Here is a 19,546-nt window from a genome sequence, read left to right on the forward strand (position 1 = left end):
GTAGATTTAATTTTGCTCATTTCTTAATACAGTTAAAAAAAATTATATACCATTCATCAAATTCTTAATTGCACTATTAAAATAATTTATTCAATTATAATATGATACATTATGAAATAATATATAAATGATGGAACAAAGATGAAGATGGAAATTTTAGAAAGTAAAATAGTACATATATACTGTTTGAACGAAAAAAGAAAGAAAAAACCACCGCATCAGTACAGCCGAGCACACTCATATACAACACGCTTCCATTTCCATTTTGCAATTCACATTCACATTCCTCTCTAATCTTATCATTCATCCCAACCTTTCGCTACCTTCTACCCCCCCCCCCGCCTCCCCGTCTACCCCACCCACTCACTCACCTTTGTCCTTTCTTCCTTCTTCTCCACCGTCGGTCTATCGGCCTTGCCGTTGTTTCTTCAATACCGGAAAGTTATTTGTCAGTTGTTCTTCTTCTTGTTGTTCAAGATTCCGTATACCCTTTTTCCTACTGTTTCTTCTTGTTGAGCTAAATTCTCGGTTAAGAATCTAGATGCTTCTTGTTTCTTCATTTCTCCAGTAATTCATGAGTCAACGCTGAGATTTAGGTGGTGGGGATGTGGCTTGCTGTTAATTGGTATCATGATTGTCTCTTTCTACTCTTTCTCGATTATTGGGGCCGTACAGAAGCTGATTAGTGCTCATCTCTCTTCTTTTTCTCTTTTCACATCGGTATACTCAATTATTGACTTCTGATCTGTAGCTAGCACTTGTCCGATCCTCATCTTTTTTTTTAAATTTCTTTCTTGCTGAGAGACGTCTCTGGATTTGGATCTTAGTAAACACGCGCGAGCAAACGCAAAGGAGTTAAATGGAAGCGACTGTAGGAGAGCGTTTTTACCATATGGGAGGAACGGATCTGCGGGGATTGGGTAAGAGGAGCTTGGAGTGGGATCTGACGGATTGGAAATGGGATGGAGATCTTTTTATTGCGACCCCTCTTCAGCAAAACCCATCTAATTACCAGAGCAGACAGTTTTTCCCTGTTCAAACTGGAAATCTGGCTTCATCAAACAGTTCATCTTCTTGTTCAGATGAAGTAAATCATGGGATGGAGCAACAGAGGAGGGAATTGGAGAAAAGGAGGAGGGTTATTGTAGTTGATGAAGACGATTCTGGGCCTCTTTCGCTGAAGCTTGGTGGACAAGGTGAGCCAGCTGCCGACGCCGGTAGGGAACTAAGTAACTGGGATGGAGCCGCCGGAAAAAGGACTAAATTAGCTGCACCTGCTGCTACCAGAGCTGTATGTCAGGTTGACGATTGTGGAACAGATCTCAGTAAGGCTAAAGACTACCATAGGCGGCATAAGGTTTGTGAGATGCACTCCAAGGCTAGTAGGGCACTCGTTGGGAATGTTATGCAGCGTTTCTGCCAGCAGTGCAGCAGGTCTCTTCTCTCTTTCTTCTTACTTATTGCCCTATCAGCTTCTTCACGATGACTTTCTTCAGCTTTATTTATGTTTTAGCACGCTTCTCTGCTGTAAGATTGTCTATCAAAAGTTCTGTTTCCTTTCCTATTTGAGGTTTGGGTGTGGGGGGAGGCAAGTCTTGTGAATGAAATGGTACAAATAGATCGAAAAGACTATAAAGGATTAATACAACTGACTTAGAATAATTTGGGGTTGAGGTTTAGTTGATTGATTAATTGAGTGATGGTATGTCTTGTGAATCCTGCAAAAAAAAAATCAATCTTTTTTAGCGTTTGATTGCTTCTGCTTGGGCTGTCTAAATTATTCTGTGGTTATATTCCAAAAAGTTCTGCTTTTATTATACTCAGGTTTCATGCTCTTCAAGAGTTTGATGAAGGAAAACGAAGTTGTCGTAGACGTCTAGCCGGACATAATAAAAGGAGGAGAAAGACACAATCAGAATCTGTAGCTAACAATAATTCGTTGAACGATGGCCAGGCTAGCGGTTATTCCTTGATGAGCCTGCTAAAGATACTCTCCAACATGCACTGTGAGTAATTCCTAGATTTCCTTCTGATATGCTCTGACTTTGCAAATTATTTGACATGTTTCTCAATTATTATTTTTGGTTCTGAATTTTTTTGCTGCTTGAGCTATGAAATTCACTGCAAGGTTATGATTTCATCAATTGCAGCAAACGGAGCAAACCAAGCTGAAGATCAGGACCTTTTGTCTCATCTACTAAGAAGCCTTGCCAGCCAGGGTCCCACAAATGGGGATAAAAGCTTATCTGGACTTCTGCAAGAATCTTCAAACTTGCTAAACAATAAGTCTATCCTTCGAAATCCGGAAATAGCTTCCTTGATCTCAAATGGTTCACAGGCACCTCCTAGACCCAAAGAACATCAGTTCACTAATTCGGCAGCTGAGATGCCCCAGAAAAGGTTAGATGTGCATGATGTCAGGCTAGAAGATGCGCGGACAGCCTCTTCTCAAAGTCCAGGCATTTTGTTTCCCATTCAAAGCAATTCTCAAGCTTACACACCGGGCAGGGAAAGTACCACTGGCAGGAGCAAGTTGATTGACTTCGATTTGAATGATGCGTATGTTGATTCAGATGATTGTGGAGACGATATAGATAGATCCCCTGTGCCTGAGTGCCCATCTTGGTTACAACAGGGCTCTCACCAGTCAAGTCCACCTCAAACAAGTGGAAATTCCGATTCTGCTTCTGCCCAGTCACCTTCCAGTTCCAGTGGTGACAATCAGGTACTCCTAAAAGCACCTACCGTGATTTATATGTTTTACTTGTGCTGCGAATTTCATTGTTTTGGTTTCCTCTTTCATTGTTCTTTTATTCCATCGTTACACTCTTGTCAAGATGGAATTAAAGAACATTTTCAGCCAGTTTCTGCTTTCTCTGATCCTTAAGAACATGCCAGTTTCTGAGTATTACACAATGGTCTCATTTGATGATTGCATTATGTGTTTAGATAAAGCCTGAGTGTCTTCAAATGGTCAGGTGGCCCAATGTTATTAGAAATTATCGCTTTGTTGCTTAAAGCGATGAGGCATGCAAACCGTTGGTTTAACGCATCATAGCGAAAGCCATGAGCTTTTTAGAGAGATGTATGCTTAAAACAGTGATGTTCAAAGTGATCCAAACAAGAAGTGTGGGGTTGGTTCTTTAAATCTCAACTTTGAGGAGTTGGATCAGCATTATTTGAGTTGTCTTCTTTTTCGCTGTTCGCGTCTTAACCCATGCACCTCATTGTTTTTTGTACTTTTCACTTTAAAAACATCGAGTCCACCAAGCTTATATTTAATTATGTTCAGTGCTCAAGTTTATGCTTCCATTGTGTATAAGACAGAGTATCTTACAAAATGAAAGAGAGACAGAAGTCGACAACAACCGAGTCTAGTTACTTGATTTCCATTTATTTTCCAAAATTTTGTCTGAATCTTTTTTTTTGTTTGATGCAGAACCGCACAGATCGGATTGTTTTTAAACTATTTGGAAAAGCTCCTAGTGATTTTCCATTTGTAGTACGAGCTCAGGTACGTACTTGTCTTAGCGCACATGGTTTTTATTTTGTTGTATGGCACTTGGTTTTTATTTTGTTGTATGTTTCTGGATAGCTTAAACTCCGTGTTTACTTATTCTTTTTCCAAAATTTCCTTTGAATTGTTTGAAATTGCAGATTCTTGACTGGTTATCTCACAGTCCAACAGAGATTGAGAGCTACATTAGACCTGGTTGTGTTGTATTGACAATATATCTGCGGCTTCCAGAGTCTGCATGGGAGGAGGTAATGCATGTTAATCGAAAGCCAGTAATGTTAAGTAGTTGGGCTGTCTATGGAAACCTGTTTGACACGTAAAATTAATTGCTTTGTACAGCTTTCTTATGATCTGAGCTCCAGTTTGAGTAGGCTTTTGGATGTTCCTGGAAGCGATAGCTTCTGGACAAAAGGATGGATTTACATTAGGGTGCAGAACCAAATTGCATTTGTGTGTGATGGTCTGTTCAAATTTAATGTCTTCTATCATTTTAAATTCTTTCCCAAACCCAAAATATAAATTCGGCCAAAATATATCTTTTCTGGCGAATTTTGCATCGGCACTGTTCTCCGCTGAGATTTTGCTCTCTTCTGTTTATGCGGTGCAGGGCAGGTTCTGTTGGATATGTCCTTGCCTTGTGTTAGTAATGACGACAGTACACTATTAAGTGTAAGACCCATAGCTGTGCCGGCATCTGACAGAGTTCAATTTTTAGTCAAAGGCTATAATTTAACTAAGCCATCCACAAGGTATGCATCATTATTACATGTGTGATATTACAATGTCAAACTTCTTTTTCTTCTTCCTCACTCCAGAGGATTTTGGCGGCACATTTCTTTGCAAACTCTGTTAGTGAAGTCTTTGTTTATTTTTTGTTTCCAGATTACTTTGTGCTTTAGAAGGTAACTACCTGGATCCAGAAGCTGATAATGAGGTAGAAGAACATGTTGATAGTGCTGACAAGGATGATAAGCTCCAATCCCTGAATTTCACATGTTCTGTTCCAGCAGTCACTGGAAGAGGATTTATTGAGGTGAACCTTTTCCTCAGCTTGTTGTTTTCCTGTTTGGGCATGATTTGTTAAATTTGATAAGAATTTACTTGGCATGGTTACTAAAAAATAATTGGTTTTAAGATACTTGTCATTTTAGAAAATCAAGATAGAAGTAATTATTTTCTACTTCTACCATTGCTCAATTAATGTGGGGAGAGATTAAAATGGTGAAAGGAAGAGGAGTATAAAATTGAGATCAAAGAATAACTAAGGGTACTTTAGTCAAACCATCCTTTTAGTTAATGTTTTCTTAAGGGGCGTGCAAAAGGTAAACATGACAAGTAAAATGGACTAGAAAAAGTATTAATGTGTTGTTGTAAATTATGATGTTTCAATCTGATTCACATTTAATATGCAGTCGAAATAGATATAAAGTTGCAGATTTGCCGTTTTACCATTTGTATTGCATAATACTTGCTAGTTTTCGCTACTTCATTGCCCTTTTCCATAATACTTGCTAGTTTTTCACTACTTCATTGCCCTTTTCCATTATCGACAATCTCGTTACTTTCAACACTCTGCCTCTGAATAGCATTAGTTCATTGATTTGTGCCTCTGAATAGTTTAAGGTCTTCAAGTTGTGTTCTCCATAATCGTTTGGTTGTTCACCTAGGTGCATTAATGACCGTCTTGTTGATCAAGCTCTTTTAGAATGCTCAAATGTGTTATTCCTGGAAGTTGTTTTCTGCATCTGTTGATTCATTTTTAATTGCATAAGACACCTAGCTATAGGCTCAACAAGCTACTATCTCCCAAGTTGGGTACACGAGATATCTACATATAAATGCATTACTGATCATTAATGGAACATATATCTACCTTGAGAAATGAGTTTATTGTTTGCAAGGGAAATATATTCTTTTTCATACTTTAGAGCGGATGACTTGGGGGATTATCCAGTTGCGAGGGCTAGGTTCTTTCAACAATTATGGTTTTTTTACATTGGACCCTTTTGTACTGTTTCAGTCATTCCTCATTGATAGTAGATTAGTGTGAACTAAGGTACGAGAGTTAATGAGTTTAGAGGTTTAAGATGGATGGATGGATGGTTTGGGGGGGGGGGGTAGGAGGATTACGGATCTCCATATCTTTCGAAGCATGAAGGAGTATGAGCTTTTGTAGAAGAAATTATTTGAAGGCCATCAAAAATTTAAAAAAAGTAATTACTTGAAGTACTGCCAAGTTAAACCTACGGTTCATGGACTTCGTTATGGTGTAGAGATATGTATTTTGAACAACATAGGCCTGCATAGTTCTTCTGGATTTTTCACCATACACTAAAAACTTGCCAAAAGTGAATACTGTATGTGCATGGAAGGTAGCTGTTTGGGAATTTATCTAAAGGGTCCTGACAAGTTTTCAGCTGCTGTCAACCATAAATCGATAGTGAAATTCTAATCTGCTTCTCAAAGGTCGCTCATTTTGCTTCACTCGTTCCTTCTCAGAGACGGCTCTCTCGAGTAATAAATGTTTATAACTCTATGGGATATAGAAATTAAAAATCGGGATGCCAAGTCAAATGAATTTCATAAGTTACTATGGAACAAGATGTTCGAGACAGGTATAATATATTTCCTTTTTGAAGTATAAAATAACCATGACATAGTGCATATATTGCAGAAAAGTGGATTTTGTGCTCATCATCATATCTGTATCAGTTGATCGCCTTTTTTTCTACATTACTGTGTTTATGTTATAAAAGATATCTGGTGCCTATATTTAATTTCCAAAAAGATATCTGGTGCCTGTATTATATGATATAGTATGTTACAGTCAAAATGTTGGATGTAATGCATTTTTCATAAAATCTCCCAACCAAGTGGCGTACAGTCTAAATCATGCCGAGATTCTTTTGTTTAACCAGGTTGAAGATCATGGAGTCAGCAATAGTTTCTTCCCATTCATAATTGCAGAGGAGGATGTTTGCTCTGAAATTCGTATGCTTGAGAGTGATCTAGAGTTGACTTCTTCAGATTATGTCAAGGGGCAGACAAATAATATTGAAGCAAGAAATCAAGCCATGGATTTTATTCATGAACTTGGTTGGCTGCTTCATAGAAATAATTTGAGGGCTAGATTAGAGCATTTTGGTCCTAATGCCGTTCTCCATCCTTTGAAGCGGTTCAAGTGGCTTGTGGAGTTCTCCGTAGACCATGAGTGGTGTGCAGTAGTTAAGAAACTATTGAACGTTCTTCTTGATGGAACTGTGGGTGGAGATGGTTCTTCCTTGAAATATGCTCTCGCTGAGATTGGTCTTCTGCATAGAGCTGTGCGTAGGAATTCTAGGCCTTTGGTGGAATTGCTATTAACGTATACCCCCGCAAATGTAGCAGATGAACTATGTTCTGAATACCAATCTCTGATTGGGGTCGGTGGGGAGTTCTTGTTTAGACCCGACTCTGTAGGGCCTGCAGGTTTGACACCTCTTCATGTTGCAGCTTGCATAGATGGATATGAAGATGTGCTAGATGCATTGACAAATGATCCTGGCAAGGTATTAAATTCCTTCTGTTGGATGCATTTATTATTTTTTCTTGTTTGAGGCTATGTTCTGTTTAGCTATTCTCTAAACATGCGAGAAATTTCCCATGCAGGTGGCAATTGAAGCGTGGAAGAACACTCGTGATAGCACAGGTTTCACACCAGAAGATTATGCACGCTTGCGAGGACATTATTCCTACATTCACCTGGTGCAGAGGAAAATTAGTAAGAAAGCAACCAGCGGACATATAGTGGTTGATATTCCTTGTGTTCCATCTGTTGTTGAGAACAGCAACCAGAAAGATGAAGTGTGCGCAACCACCAGCTTAGAGATATCAATGACTCAGAGAAAACCCATTCCTCGGCCCTGCAGGCTATGTGATAGGAAGCTGGCTTATGGAAGTCGGAGTCGATCCCTACTGTACAGGCCTGCAATGTTCTCGATGGTAGCTATGGCTGCTGTATGTGTTTGTGTTGCTCTCCTCTTCAGGGGCTCGCCGGAAGTTCTGTACATTTTCCGTCCATTTAGGTGGGAAATGGTGGACTTTGGAACAAGCTGATTTTACCACCCCCAATAAATGTGATAAAAAGTATATTAGTTACTTGTACCAGTATTTTCGTCTATATAAAAGAAAGACTAGGGCCTGAGATGCTGTAGGAATAGCCCTTCAGACAGTTCAGTAGTTATACCAACTTGTTAACATATTTATTTTGTTTGATAAAAATGTATCTTTCCATTGGGACCTAGTAACTAGGTCTAACTTTCCCTCTTCTATTTATCTTTATTTGCATTTTGGTGATATTGGTTTATGTAAATAGGATAATTTTATTTGTAAAACTACAATAAGAGACCTTTTTCCCTCCATAACAGTAAATTATTTTTTTACCATCACAATAAGAGAATCCTTACCCATGATTTGTGAAAGCAAATGACCATATCTGGGGGATATTTTTATTTTTAGGCAGAATGGCTTTGGGAGATCCTCTTGTCTTGTCTTGATTTGACATTTCGATCTTTATACAACTCAAGGTTTCATTTGAACTCTCAAACCTTTTCAAAACTAATATTTTGAATACCTTTGACTATTGATAACCTTATGTAATATTTATTTTCTTGTGTTAGATAAAGGTGGTTACACTTCTTTGTTAGTGAGTCAACATAATAGTTTGAAATTTAAAAAATATTAAAATCTTAGGGGAAAATGACAACAAAAAATGACAGTATCATTATCCACAGTGAAATGAAAATTGTTAAGACCTACTATTTCAAAGTGAGATGCACATTCTCTATCGATTTTTTAACCTTTTTTCTTTAGGAGGGTAAAAAAAATATAATTTAGTAGATAGAATATTTATATAAAAAAAGACGTGTCAAATTATGTGGATCTGATGTGCTATATGCCATTCATGTCAAGCAAGTAAGGAACACATGCGTTGGAGGTGTTTAAAATATTTATTTTAATTAAGTTCAAGTGTTTAAATGAAACTTCAAAGAGTACGTGAACACGGATTGAGATGTCAAACAAGGACAAGTACAAGAATTTTTCAAGCTGTTCCACCATTTATTTAATCTTTCTTCTTTTCATTTTATTTGATCCTTATTAACTTGACACTCCTTTAAGAAATATTTATTAGGATTTATTTTATTAAATTAACTTTATTAATTACACTTTAAAAATCTAAATCTGACTATCAATATTTTGTATAATTATTTAATAATAAAAGTAATATTAAAAGGAAATACTGAATTTCTCCTATTCTGTTTAAATGGACCCTTTAAAATATTCTCTTCGATTTATTATTTTGGGATAATTACGTCACATGGTCATTGGGTCAAAATAATTATCAAAAAAATGTTCATTCTCTATATAGGCATGTATATTTCATGTATAGTCAAGTTATATTCAATTTTTGAGTGTATCATAATGTATATTCAGTGTATAACTCATATATAAGTAATGTACAGTAAAACCTCGATAAAGTAATAATCTCGCTAAATGAATATTTTTCTCCGGTTCTGACTTGAGCCAGTTATATTAAAGTAATATTTTCGCTAAATGCATTAGATAATAATTAAAAGTAAAGTATTAAATACCCAGAAAAATATAAAGTAATAATTACTAGAATATATCAAGAATTTATATATATTTAATTAGTCAATAATACCAGATCAATAACTATTGGTTAAAGATAATTTTTGTACGCCTTTCAAATGATGAGAAAACATTATACTTAAATTATGATTTTTAAACATCTAGTTTTTTTCTTTTATAGTTAACACAAAATTTCTTCATATTTTATATACATGAATACAATTAGAAATATTAAACTTTACTAAATCTGCTTAGCTTTCCTAAATTTAAATAATAAACATGCAAAGACTACACTGTTTAGTTTCCTAGATTTAAACTTTTGAAATTCTTAATTCAAATATTTTTTTTCCTTTCTTATGACACATACTACAAAATACTCTCTAAAATAATAAATATTTATTTATCGATAAATCAATAATTTTGATAAATGAATATTTTTTTCCGGTCCCAAACATATGCATTTATAGAGGTTTTACTGTAATTAAAATATGATTATATTTATTATAAATTAATTAATTTATTATATATATTTAAAATTATCCCATTTATTTTATTTGACCGGTATTTACTTTTCAGGAACATGCATGGATTGATACGTCTTGAAACTTAGAAATTCTTACTTACTTTCCAATTGTGGATTTTTTTTTTTAGCAAGAGCAAAGGTTCAAAGAACCTGTTTTGATTGACTTATTTTAAATGTTTTTAAGTTAAAATAATTTTAAAATATTTTTATAAAATTGCATAAAAAATCTTTTTAAGTATTTATTTTTAAATTAAAAATTAATAAAAAATGATGAATTATGATGAATTAAAATTCTTAATTTATGACTTTTGGTATATAAACCAAAATCTTATGCATGACTAAAGAGGCTCTTACTTTCCACCAATCATAGCAAATGGTCTAAATTAGTCCACAGTTGATAGTTGAGGTCAAACATATATTTTGTTGTTACACAAATGGGTTGATTTGTTTTGTCGACTAATAAATCAATTATTAAGGGATTGTTTGGGTGAAGGATAATACTAAATAGTCCTGAAATTAAATTATAATATTATTTAATTTATTGTTTGATTGATAAGTTTAGGATAATTTATTTTAGAATTAATTATTAGTATCGAGATAAGTTATTTTTCTCCTTAGATGATATAGTAATCCCATAATAACTTATTCCGTGATAAAATAGGAAAAATGACAAACATATCCCTTTAAACCCTTTGCATATATCACTTTTCACATTCATGTATATTCAGATTATTTTTAATATAATGTATAATAACATTCACAACCTTCACTATTCCTTATTTTAATGATAATTCTTCATACTTTTCTATTAAAAAATTACACTATATAAATATTTTTTTTTATTAATTTATTTGACTAATTCTTGTGTTTATTTATATTTTGATTTCACTACTACTAAATTAAATATTTTTAATTATATATTCTTTTAGTCATTTGAAAGCTTGTAATCTCTATCTCAATTAAAATGAAAACTTTAATATTTTACAATTTAAGAGTGACGTGTGCTTAAATAAATTGATATAAATAATAAATTCTCTTTGACTTTAATAAATTTAAGATGAAAGTTCTATTTTTAAGCTAAATAAGATGAAAATTCTATTTTTAAATACATATGGTACCATCATGAGAATGCACATAAAAAAATATTTAAGCTAAATAAAATGAAAGTTTTATTTTTAAGAATGAATAACTAAAGCTTGCAAAGAAAATATAAAAAACTAAATAAAGTAAAGGATAATTTTGTAAACAAATAACTTGTTCTTAAAATTTATGCAATGCATATTAATTATATACAACAAATCAAACCATCAATAAAAAATAATTTCAACCTAACTTATCCATCACAACTAATCACATCATAACTTTATATTCAAACCAAACGAACCCAAAAATTTTCATTTAGCTGGTCAAATTTTGTTAGAACTTAAAAAAAATTAAAGGATTGGGTCTCATTCTGGGTGCTTTGTGTTATGAACCAGCTCCAGTCGATACACAACTATTTATTGGCCTGGGAAGAAGTAATAGAACTGAAATGTCTTTATAAAGGTTATTTGGGAGCCAAAGTCCAATTAACGACTATTAATAAAGGACAGATTGAGAATATATTATATAATTTAGAGATGAATTTGATCCTTTTTCCATCTTTCTCAATTATCATACAAATATCAATAATCACATTTTTAGTGTAATTTCATAAATGGGGTTTGAAGAGAATATAGTGTATGCAGATTTTACTTCTATTTTTAATAGAGATAAATTATTTCTGATAGACTTTTGATTCAAAAGAACAATTATCGAAACATAAATTACAAAATAATATGACAACAAAATAATAATATAAAAACAGTTAGAAAAAATATCGATAGCCAAGAGATTGTTGAATATGTGCACAAAGATATGCGCAATCGTATTAATGGTACTTTATTTTTCTTATACTCATGTTGTTTCAATTTGTTTATTTGATTTTAACTTGATACGAAGTTTACAAAAATAGAAAAGACTTTCAAATTATGTGTCTTAAATTAAAAATATGCAGAATATATCAAAATGTTTTTTAATCTTGTAATATTAGCATATCATGTGAAAAGTTAAAATTAAAAAATTAAAAATACTTTTAAAATAAAACAAAAAATAAATTAGACAAACAAATTAACACGGCAAGAATAAGATTTTGGTCCTTCTTGTGTCAATTCAAGAATTTGGTTTTATTATACGATTTATTTTGAGTAACAGTGTTATGACATTTTTTCCACCAAGTGCATGTAGAGCCAGATCCTTAGACAAGCAACAAAGCCACCAAACGATTATGATTGGGTGGTGGAGAAAATAAGATATAGTTTATTAAGTAATTTTTTTTAGACGTTTTTTGAGAATTCGGGATATAATTGAAAAAATGACTATTTTTTCTCTTTAATTTTTAAAGCGATAATTATTTTGGGATATTTTTTTTTTTTTTTGTAAAATCATACTTATTCTAAGACGTATGAATAAATTATATATATTAAATTTGGAATATTATTAGCAATTTTTTTTATTTTGCCGTCACTCAACTATGAGTAATTTTTTGAGAAAGTTAGTGAGCATCCTTTTATAACCTCAAAACTACTTAATTATGAATATTTACCTACAAAATCACCCAATTTAATTAATTATTTTTTCATTAAAATTTGCTCATATAAATTTTTATTTAAAATCAAAATTATAGAAAATAAAAAGATATCTATTTAAACCATTTTATAACACAACCCGCTAAAAAATATAGATTCCCTCCTAAATTAATGTCTCTTCTCCTCCACACTCTTTCTCCGATTTTTTTCTATTTCTTTTTCACTTTACGCCTCTTCTTCTTCTTCTTCTTTTAGCTAAAGCATCTCAATTTTTGCTTTTATTTATTTTTTTATTAATAAATTTATAAAATTAAAAATTATTCGTGACTTATATCATGAAGATCTATGAGACATACGTAAAATGCGTAGCGACGCACCCCGTCTTTTAAAACAATTGGTTACAAGGCGTGAAAGTGACTATTCACCAATTAGTTATCCTCTAAATAGCCCTTTTTTAATTCTTCTTTCCCACAAAAGTTTAAAGGTGTACCAAAAAGCTACCTATATTTTCCATGTAACTCTCTTTAAATAACATGGCCTAAGCCTGTGAAAGTGGAGAAGAAAAAAAAACCAAGAAAATGCCACAATACTGTGTAACAGGGGGTACAGGGTTCATTGCAGCTTACCTTATTAAAGCGCTCCTCCAAAAGGGTCACATTGTAAGAACTACAGTTCGTGATCCCGGTAACTAAGCTAGTGTTTGACCACAGCAATTTTGAAAAATTATTTTTAAATATCTGTTTAGTTATGATTTTCAATTATTTTCAAGTTTCCAAGGTGTAGTGTTGTCTTGCTCAGGGTGTTTGTCTATAGTTTTTGTTTTCGATATCCATTATTATTTGTTATTATTTTTAATAATCTATCCTAGTATGTTATTTATTGTGTTTTGATTATCGCACTATTTTATTGTTGTTGTTGTTGCTCTCTTCTGGTAGACTTTACGCTGTTTCTTTGTGACTTGCTATATTTTCTTTTTTGTATCTGGAACAAGTCTCACTAGCAATGTCTGTGCACATTTTACCAGATTTCACTTGTGGGATTGGGTAGTTGTTGTTTCCAAAGTTTTTGGACTTCCATTCATAAAACTTTAAATTGGCTTGAACACAACGTCAATTTCAAAAACTCAAATTTTCAAGTTTTGCAGATAATGCGGAGAAAGTGGGGTTTTTGTGGGAGCTAGATGGTGCTAAAGAGAGGCTCAAGATTATGAAAGCTGATCTATTATTGGAAGGCAGCTTTGATGATGCCATTCAGGGAGTTGATGGAGTCTTTCATACTGCTTCACCTGTTTTGGTCCCTTATGATGACAACATTCAGGCCAGTTTTACCTTCACCTTTCTACTTCATTTTTGTTTAGATTGTCCCGCATCAATCGAGGAAATGAACGAGTTGTTGACTCCTTATATGATCTTTGACAATTCTCAACTTGATCATGAGCTAGTTTTTTAGTTGAGTTAGGCCCAAGATTCGTCTGTTACTTATATGAGTGTGTGTTTGGTACAAAGGAAATGTTTTTCACGGAAAATGATTTCCTAGGAAGAATATTTCTTGAAAAACAAGTAGGTTTTTTACTTATTAGTGCGTGGTAAGTAAGCAAGAAAATATATATTCCAGGGGCATATATATATTATTTAGTAAAATACTATGGAGGTGCGATGGGATGGGGAGTGGCGGGGGTGGGATGGTCAAGGGTTGGGGGGGTGGCAGGAGTGGGATGGTCAAGGGGTGGGTGTTGGGGAGACTGGGTGGGTGAGGAGGACACAATAAACTTGGAATGTCACTTATGCAACTTGTTTTTCCTATTTCTATTAGGGAAGTCATTTTTTGAAAAAGATTTTCCGAAGGATATTTTTCTCCGTACCAAACACACTCAATGTTGGCCATTCACATGGCGTGTGGAATGTTAGATTGTCCCACATTAGTTGAGTGAATGACTTGTTACACAATTTTCAGCTCATGAACTAGTTTTTCAGCTGACAATTCAATATGAGCGAACCCTACCGTCTATAATGATTTATCCCTACTTCCTTTGAACAAACTGAAAGGCCTCTTTTAACTCCCTCGAAGAATTGAACTACCAACCAACTCTTTTGACTGCGAGTCATGAAAAATGAATGACCTCTAGAGGGGGCTATGGAGTTGTTAGGTTGTCTCACATTGATTGAGGGAACAAAGTATTGTTTTTTTGTATTGTAATAATTTTCGCCTCATGAGCTCGAATTAGGCCCAAGCTCTATTATCTTATCAATTTTCAACTCGTGCCACACACCTCTTAAATTCTTCAATCAACTTAACATTGCTGGACCTTACAATGTTATTGCAGAAAACACTGATTGATCCATGTATAAATGGTACCTTGAATGTGCTTAACTCTTGCAAAAAAGCATCCACCTTGAAGAGGATTGTGTTGACCTCTTCCTGCTCTTCAATTAGATACAGAGAAGATGCACAACAGATTTCCCCTCTCAATGAATCCCACTGGAGTGACCTTCAATATTGCCAAAAATACAATGTATGTATGGATATCAATTTTCTTACTTTCTACCTAGTACAATGAAACAAGTGAATTGGATATTTTTTAGCTGCTATAGCGAACTGTTGTTATAGAGAACATATAATATAACACAACATGAAAATTCGTTCCAAACTAAATTTGACCGTTATAGTGAAATGTTATTATAGAGGATGGTTGTTGTAATGTTTTTTTTTGTTAAGTGCAGCTATGGTATGCTTATGCTAAGACTAAAGCAGAAAAGGAAGCTTGGAGAGTAGCTGAGGAATATGGTATTGATTTGGTGGTGGTAAATCCATCCTTTGTTGTGGGTCCTTTGCTTGCTCCTCAGCCCACCAGTACATTGCAAGTCATATTGGGCATGGTTAAAGGTTGTATCTTTTGGCTGATACTAGCACTGGCTGCTTCACACAGGGTTCGAGAAAGGGCTGCATTCCAAGAACCAACCTTTTGGGGTGATGCCCTTTTCTAAACCCTGTGTGATGCTTCTTGTAATGATAAGATAAAAGTACTAAACGATCACTATGTTTTCTACTGACATATAAATCTCAGACATGATCGAAAGACTCTCAAAGAATGTAGTTATTATTCATCTAAAATTGATATTGTCTGTATGGATCGTTTTCTTTCATTGTGTTTTGTTTTTCATTAGATCTGCATGAATTTCAAGAGATTGTTGGTTTTACGAGACAACTTATTTTAGTTCTACCTCGTCTCTCTTTTATGGAAGGCATAAAATTTATCTTACTTTTATCTGTCTTTTCTTCTTTTCCCTTTTGTCCTTGTTGACTAGGTACGCTTGGAGAGTATGCCAACAGAAGGTTGGGGTTTGTTCACATTGAGGATGTTGTGGGAGCTCATATTTTAGTCATGGAAGAACAAAAAGCTTCAGGTAGATACATATGTTCAAACTCAGTGAGACATATGTCACAGATCAATGACTTGTTAAGGACCAAGTATCCATCTTATCCTCATGAGAACGAGTAAGTGAATCAATTTTTGTGTAAATTTTAGTTTTTTCTTTCTTTCTAAAACCATGGTGGTCGAGTCAGCTTGTGCACACCTCGACTAATTCCATGGAATAACTGTCACCTTCCACTAACAACATGTACCAGGTAACTCTATGCACCTAGACTAGGACAGATAGAAAGAAATTACCTAGTGTTTTTGCCTTAGCCGGGTTTGAACCTGAGACGTCATGGTTCTCAACTTACTTCATTGACCACTAAGTCACACCATGAGTGCTGTAAATTTAAGTTATATACATCTTTTTACGTTATTAGTGAATGTTAACGTGTGATAGCAGATTCATTATCGTTTTACTCGATATCAATTCTGTGATAATCTAATAAGTAAACTGATTGTGTAAATATCTTTTACACGATTAAACGTTAGTGTTTAGAAATTAAACTTTCTTTTCCCTAGGTGTGGCAGTCAACAAGGGGAAGACATTCCACATAGCGTGGACAGCAGCAAGATAATTCAATTGGGGCTGCCTCCTCTAAAGAGTCTCAATGAAATGTTTGATGATTGCATTCAGAGTTTCCAAGAAAAAGGATTCCTATGAGATATATTTAAGTTGTCATCTCCTATATATGACTCACAATTTCATTGTGCTTGGATAAAAGGGTTGAAATAAAATTTCTAAGTTTTCTACTCCTTTATAACATAGAGTCAATAATATTCCTTTATCATGTATGGATAGAAAAACTTTGAGATTAATTTATATAAGAATGTGAAGTTGAGAAATTCGAAATCTGAAGACTTGAATAAAATGGTTTAGTATATAAGAATGTGACTTTGTGCGGATGATGCTTCTAAGTGAAATGTGTTCCTACCATTTGGCATTAGTCCTAGATATTGTGGCCTTTCAAGGGCGGGACTATACGGTCAAGTTCAGAAATGACCCTAAAATGGTTTGGCCTCGCTTAACAAATTTTGTCTATAAGGCAAACTTTCTAACCTTTGTCCATAAGGCAGACGTTCAAGGCATTTCAATGCATTATAGGCAAAAGAACTAAGAATGTTGCCTAACTTTTGCCCATAAGGTGTTAGGGATCATTTGGTCAGGTGTATAAGAACAATACTAAATAGAGTGTATTAGTAACGTTTGTATTAGTTATGCTTGCATTAATTATGCAGAGATTATTCCTTGTACGTTGTTTGGTTTGGTGTATTAAAAAGAGCATGCGTTGTATAATTTTTTAAAAAGATTTATTTACAAAGATACCCTCCACAAAAACAATGGAAAAGATGTAAAAAAGATTTTAAGGGGCAGCTAAGTCTTTAACCATACTAATATATGCATTAAAACCCCTTGCATTACTAATACTATGTATTTCCGTGTATTAGTAATACACACATCAATATACAATAGAGTGTATAACTGATACTACTACTAATACACAAAGCTAATGCATGCATTAATTCTTCTAATACACTCTACCAATGACGCCTAAGTTATAGAATACTCCATAAATAAACTTAGTGAAATAGTGTAAATTATTGCTCATGCATAAGTTATTTTTTTGAAGCCCCTGAGCTACTTTTTGCCTCTACACAAAAGTTCTAAGTTAGATTTAGTGAAGGCCCCTTAGCTACATTTTGCCTATACTATGCATGAAGAGTAATTTCCTTGGGCTACACATGTTGAAGAATGGTCAACTAAACACCGCAAATTATATTATATATTAGATTGAATATTACTTTTTTATACGTATATATTAAATCTTATCCACCCTTTTGCGAAAATTTTGAATTCACCGTTAGTTAAATAGTAAGAACCTCAAAAAGGCTGAATCTATGATATTTAAATCCAGAATAAGCCCCAATTTGTTGTGTAGTACAGATGGAGTGGCAATTGTTGATGTGGCCATGCCATTATCCTTGGCCTGCCACTCTACAAAAAAACAAAGAATAGCCTGCCCTTTTCCACCACTAAATAACTTTTGTTGTATACCCTTTTTGTTTTTATTTACTTGTTAAATATTTTTTTTTTTTTTTTTATTTGTCAATTTTGATAAATAAAAAAAACACAATTTTTTTCTTTTTAATATATTCTTAATTTATTAACATTGCGTTAATATCTTTGAAAAATGTAATAAATAAATATATTTAAAACTCTATCAATTAATAGGGATAAAATAATAATTTACTATACCAATTATTGTTTTCTTAATAGGTATACCAAATCAAAATTTGACAAGTAAAAAGGGACGGAGGAAGTAAATTTTATATGGGAATACACTCTTGGATTCTCTATCAACCCCAGTAGCCAGCAGGCAAGAAACCACAGAGTCTTACCACTGATTCCACTAATAATAGTCCTGACCATATCACTGTTTCTGCTGCCTAAGTAATGGGAATTGTGGAAAACTACCTAAAATAAAGACATAAAGGCGTTCACGCACATCGAGAAACCAATAAGATATTCGGATAAAGAAGGAAGGGTTGTAGTAGGTTGATAGTCAAAAACTAAAAATGGTCATAAAATAACTTCATTATATAGCTATCTTTCTATTCCTTCAAAAAATATATGATTTGACACGCGCTCAACAATATTTTTTAAGGAGTGCCGGGCCTTATTTTTTTCTTCTCTCTCTTTACATGTGTACATAAATGCAATGAAAACCTTGTTCACGATTAGGCATCTACCAAACTCACTGTGAGTTACTCACTCCACCTACTAACAAGTGTTACAATATTGCAAATAATTTAGCATTTATCCATTTATACAACATCCAAGTTCCTTGTATCTCATACTTTTTTGGCAATGAAAAGTGGTACCAGAGTAAGAAAATCCATAACAGTAGCAGTTCTTCCTGTGGCCTTCCTATTTCTGCTTTCTTTTGTAGCTTGTACAGGTTAGCCTTCACTCTCCACTCAGACCTTAAACACTTGATTCTTGATTAATCTCAACTGAGGTTTGTTCTTTTTTGGTTTTTGGAATAGGACCATTGAGGTGGATTCTTCTATCAAGCTATCTCATCTACTACCTATCTTTGTCTCTCTGGATTTTGGCTGCATTGCATACTACATGACATTCAATCCATATACCATAATGTAGGAACCAAAATGAGGGATTTTCCATCATTTAGTGTCTCTATTTACTTGGTTTTGTTATCGAGCTATCGATCTCTTACTTGTTTGTTTTCCTTTCACCTCTTTGAAAGAATCAACAATTTCGTTGTGTACTGAAGCATAAAGAGGATAATGTGTTATATGCATCTCCATATCACACCTACTCATTTGGTTGGGTTTTCATGTAGTATTGAGTAAGTTCAAGTTGAAGTGGCCGAGTTTTGTTTCAGGTAACTTGCAAATGTTTGCCACTAATTAATCTTAACGCCGAAACTAAACTTTGATTCAGAAAATACAACTGCACTGCTAAGTCATTGCTTGACCCATCTTGTAGGGAGACTTGAGGACAATGGATTGCCTTATCCTAGTAGAATTCAGAGGCAAAAACAAAATGCCTAATTGCTTCTCTCAAATTCATATTCGTCATAATAGTTTTAGGAAGTTTTCACTTCAATTAAACTGCATATGCTCCTCGAACTTAAATCAAACAATAAAAATTTAGAAGTGCCGAGTTACTTATAAACAACATTACACGAGTACTAGATTCAGCTGAAAAACTATGCGATAAATCCTGCATATCAAATCGATGATGGAAAATAAAACCCATAGAACGAGAATTTTTACAATGATAAGATCAAAATAATTGGATGTGCATAGACAAGAAAAGCATTATATGACAA

General features: G+C 33.8%; 2 protein-coding genes and 1 long non-coding RNA gene across 4 annotated transcripts; all 3 read left to right on the forward strand.

Moving 5' to 3' along the window:
• The first annotated feature begins 207 nt into the window (after positions 1-207).
• Positions 208-7,813, forward strand: LOC129887077 (squamosa promoter-binding-like protein 1). The gene is made up of 11 exons (XM_055962030.1): positions 208-720; positions 828-1,434; positions 1,825-2,006; positions 2,151-2,725; positions 3,440-3,514; positions 3,658-3,765; positions 3,857-3,977; positions 4,125-4,266; positions 4,400-4,550; positions 6,436-7,065; positions 7,166-7,813. The coding sequence occupies exons 2-11, from the start codon at positions 860-862 to the stop codon at positions 7,610-7,612; spliced, it is 3,006 nt and encodes a 1,001-aa protein (XP_055818005.1). The 5' UTR covers positions 208-720; positions 828-859; the 3' UTR covers positions 7,613-7,813.
• A 4,884-nt stretch (positions 7,814-12,697) lies between these two features.
• Positions 12,698-16,542, forward strand: LOC129887078 (tetraketide alpha-pyrone reductase 2-like). 2 transcript variants are annotated; one of them, XM_055962032.1, is made up of 6 exons: positions 12,698-12,958; positions 13,419-13,591; positions 14,598-14,786; positions 14,995-15,157; positions 15,580-15,769; positions 16,221-16,542. In XM_055962032.1, the coding sequence occupies exons 1-6, from the start codon at positions 12,853-12,855 to the stop codon at positions 16,351-16,353; spliced, it is 954 nt and encodes a 317-aa protein (XP_055818007.1). In that variant the 5' UTR covers positions 12,698-12,852; the 3' UTR covers positions 16,354-16,542. The 2 variants fall into 2 exon arrangements, with proteins under 2 accessions (XP_055818007.1, XP_055818006.1); XM_055962031.1 differs by having other exon boundaries at positions 12,719-12,958; positions 16,212-16,542.
• A 1,807-nt stretch (positions 16,543-18,349) lies between these two features.
• Positions 18,350-19,095, forward strand: LOC129887080 (uncharacterized). The gene is made up of 2 exons (XR_008766287.1): positions 18,350-18,649; positions 18,738-19,095. It is a non-coding gene; the product is annotated as an uncharacterized LOC129887080 (long non-coding RNA).
• Positions 19,096-19,546: the final 451 nt, after the last annotated feature.

Source organism: Solanum dulcamara, chromosome 4 (assembly GCF_947179165.1).
Source record: "Solanum dulcamara chromosome 4, daSolDulc1.2, whole genome shotgun sequence".
NCBI lineage: Eukaryota > Viridiplantae > Streptophyta > Magnoliopsida > Solanales > Solanaceae > Solanum > Solanum dulcamara.

Bases quoted from the DNA above. Each gene is read 5' to 3' on its own strand.
- LOC129887077 (XM_055962030.1), top strand. From the start codon at position 860: ATGGAAGCGACTGTAGGAGAGCGTTTTTACCATATGGGAGGAACGGAT. The intron at 1,435-1,824 runs GTCTCTTCTCTC...TATTATACTCAG, and splicing joins TTCTGCCAGCAGTGCAGCAG to GTTTCATGCTCTTCAAGAGT. The intron at 3,978-4,124 runs GTCTGTTCAAAT...TATGCGGTGCAG, and splicing joins AATTGCATTTGTGTGTGATG to GGCAGGTTCTGTTGGATATG.
- LOC129887078 (XM_055962031.1), top strand. From the start codon at position 12,853: ATGCCACAATACTGTGTAACAGGGGGTACAGGGTTCATTGCAGCTTAC. The intron at 15,158-15,579 runs GTTGTATCTTTT...CTTGTTGACTAG, and splicing joins CATATTGGGCATGGTTAAAG to GTACGCTTGGAGAGTATGCC. The intron at 15,770-16,211 runs GTAAGTGAATCA...TCTTTTCCCTAG, and splicing joins TCTTATCCTCATGAGAACGA to GTGTGGCAGTCAACAAGGGG.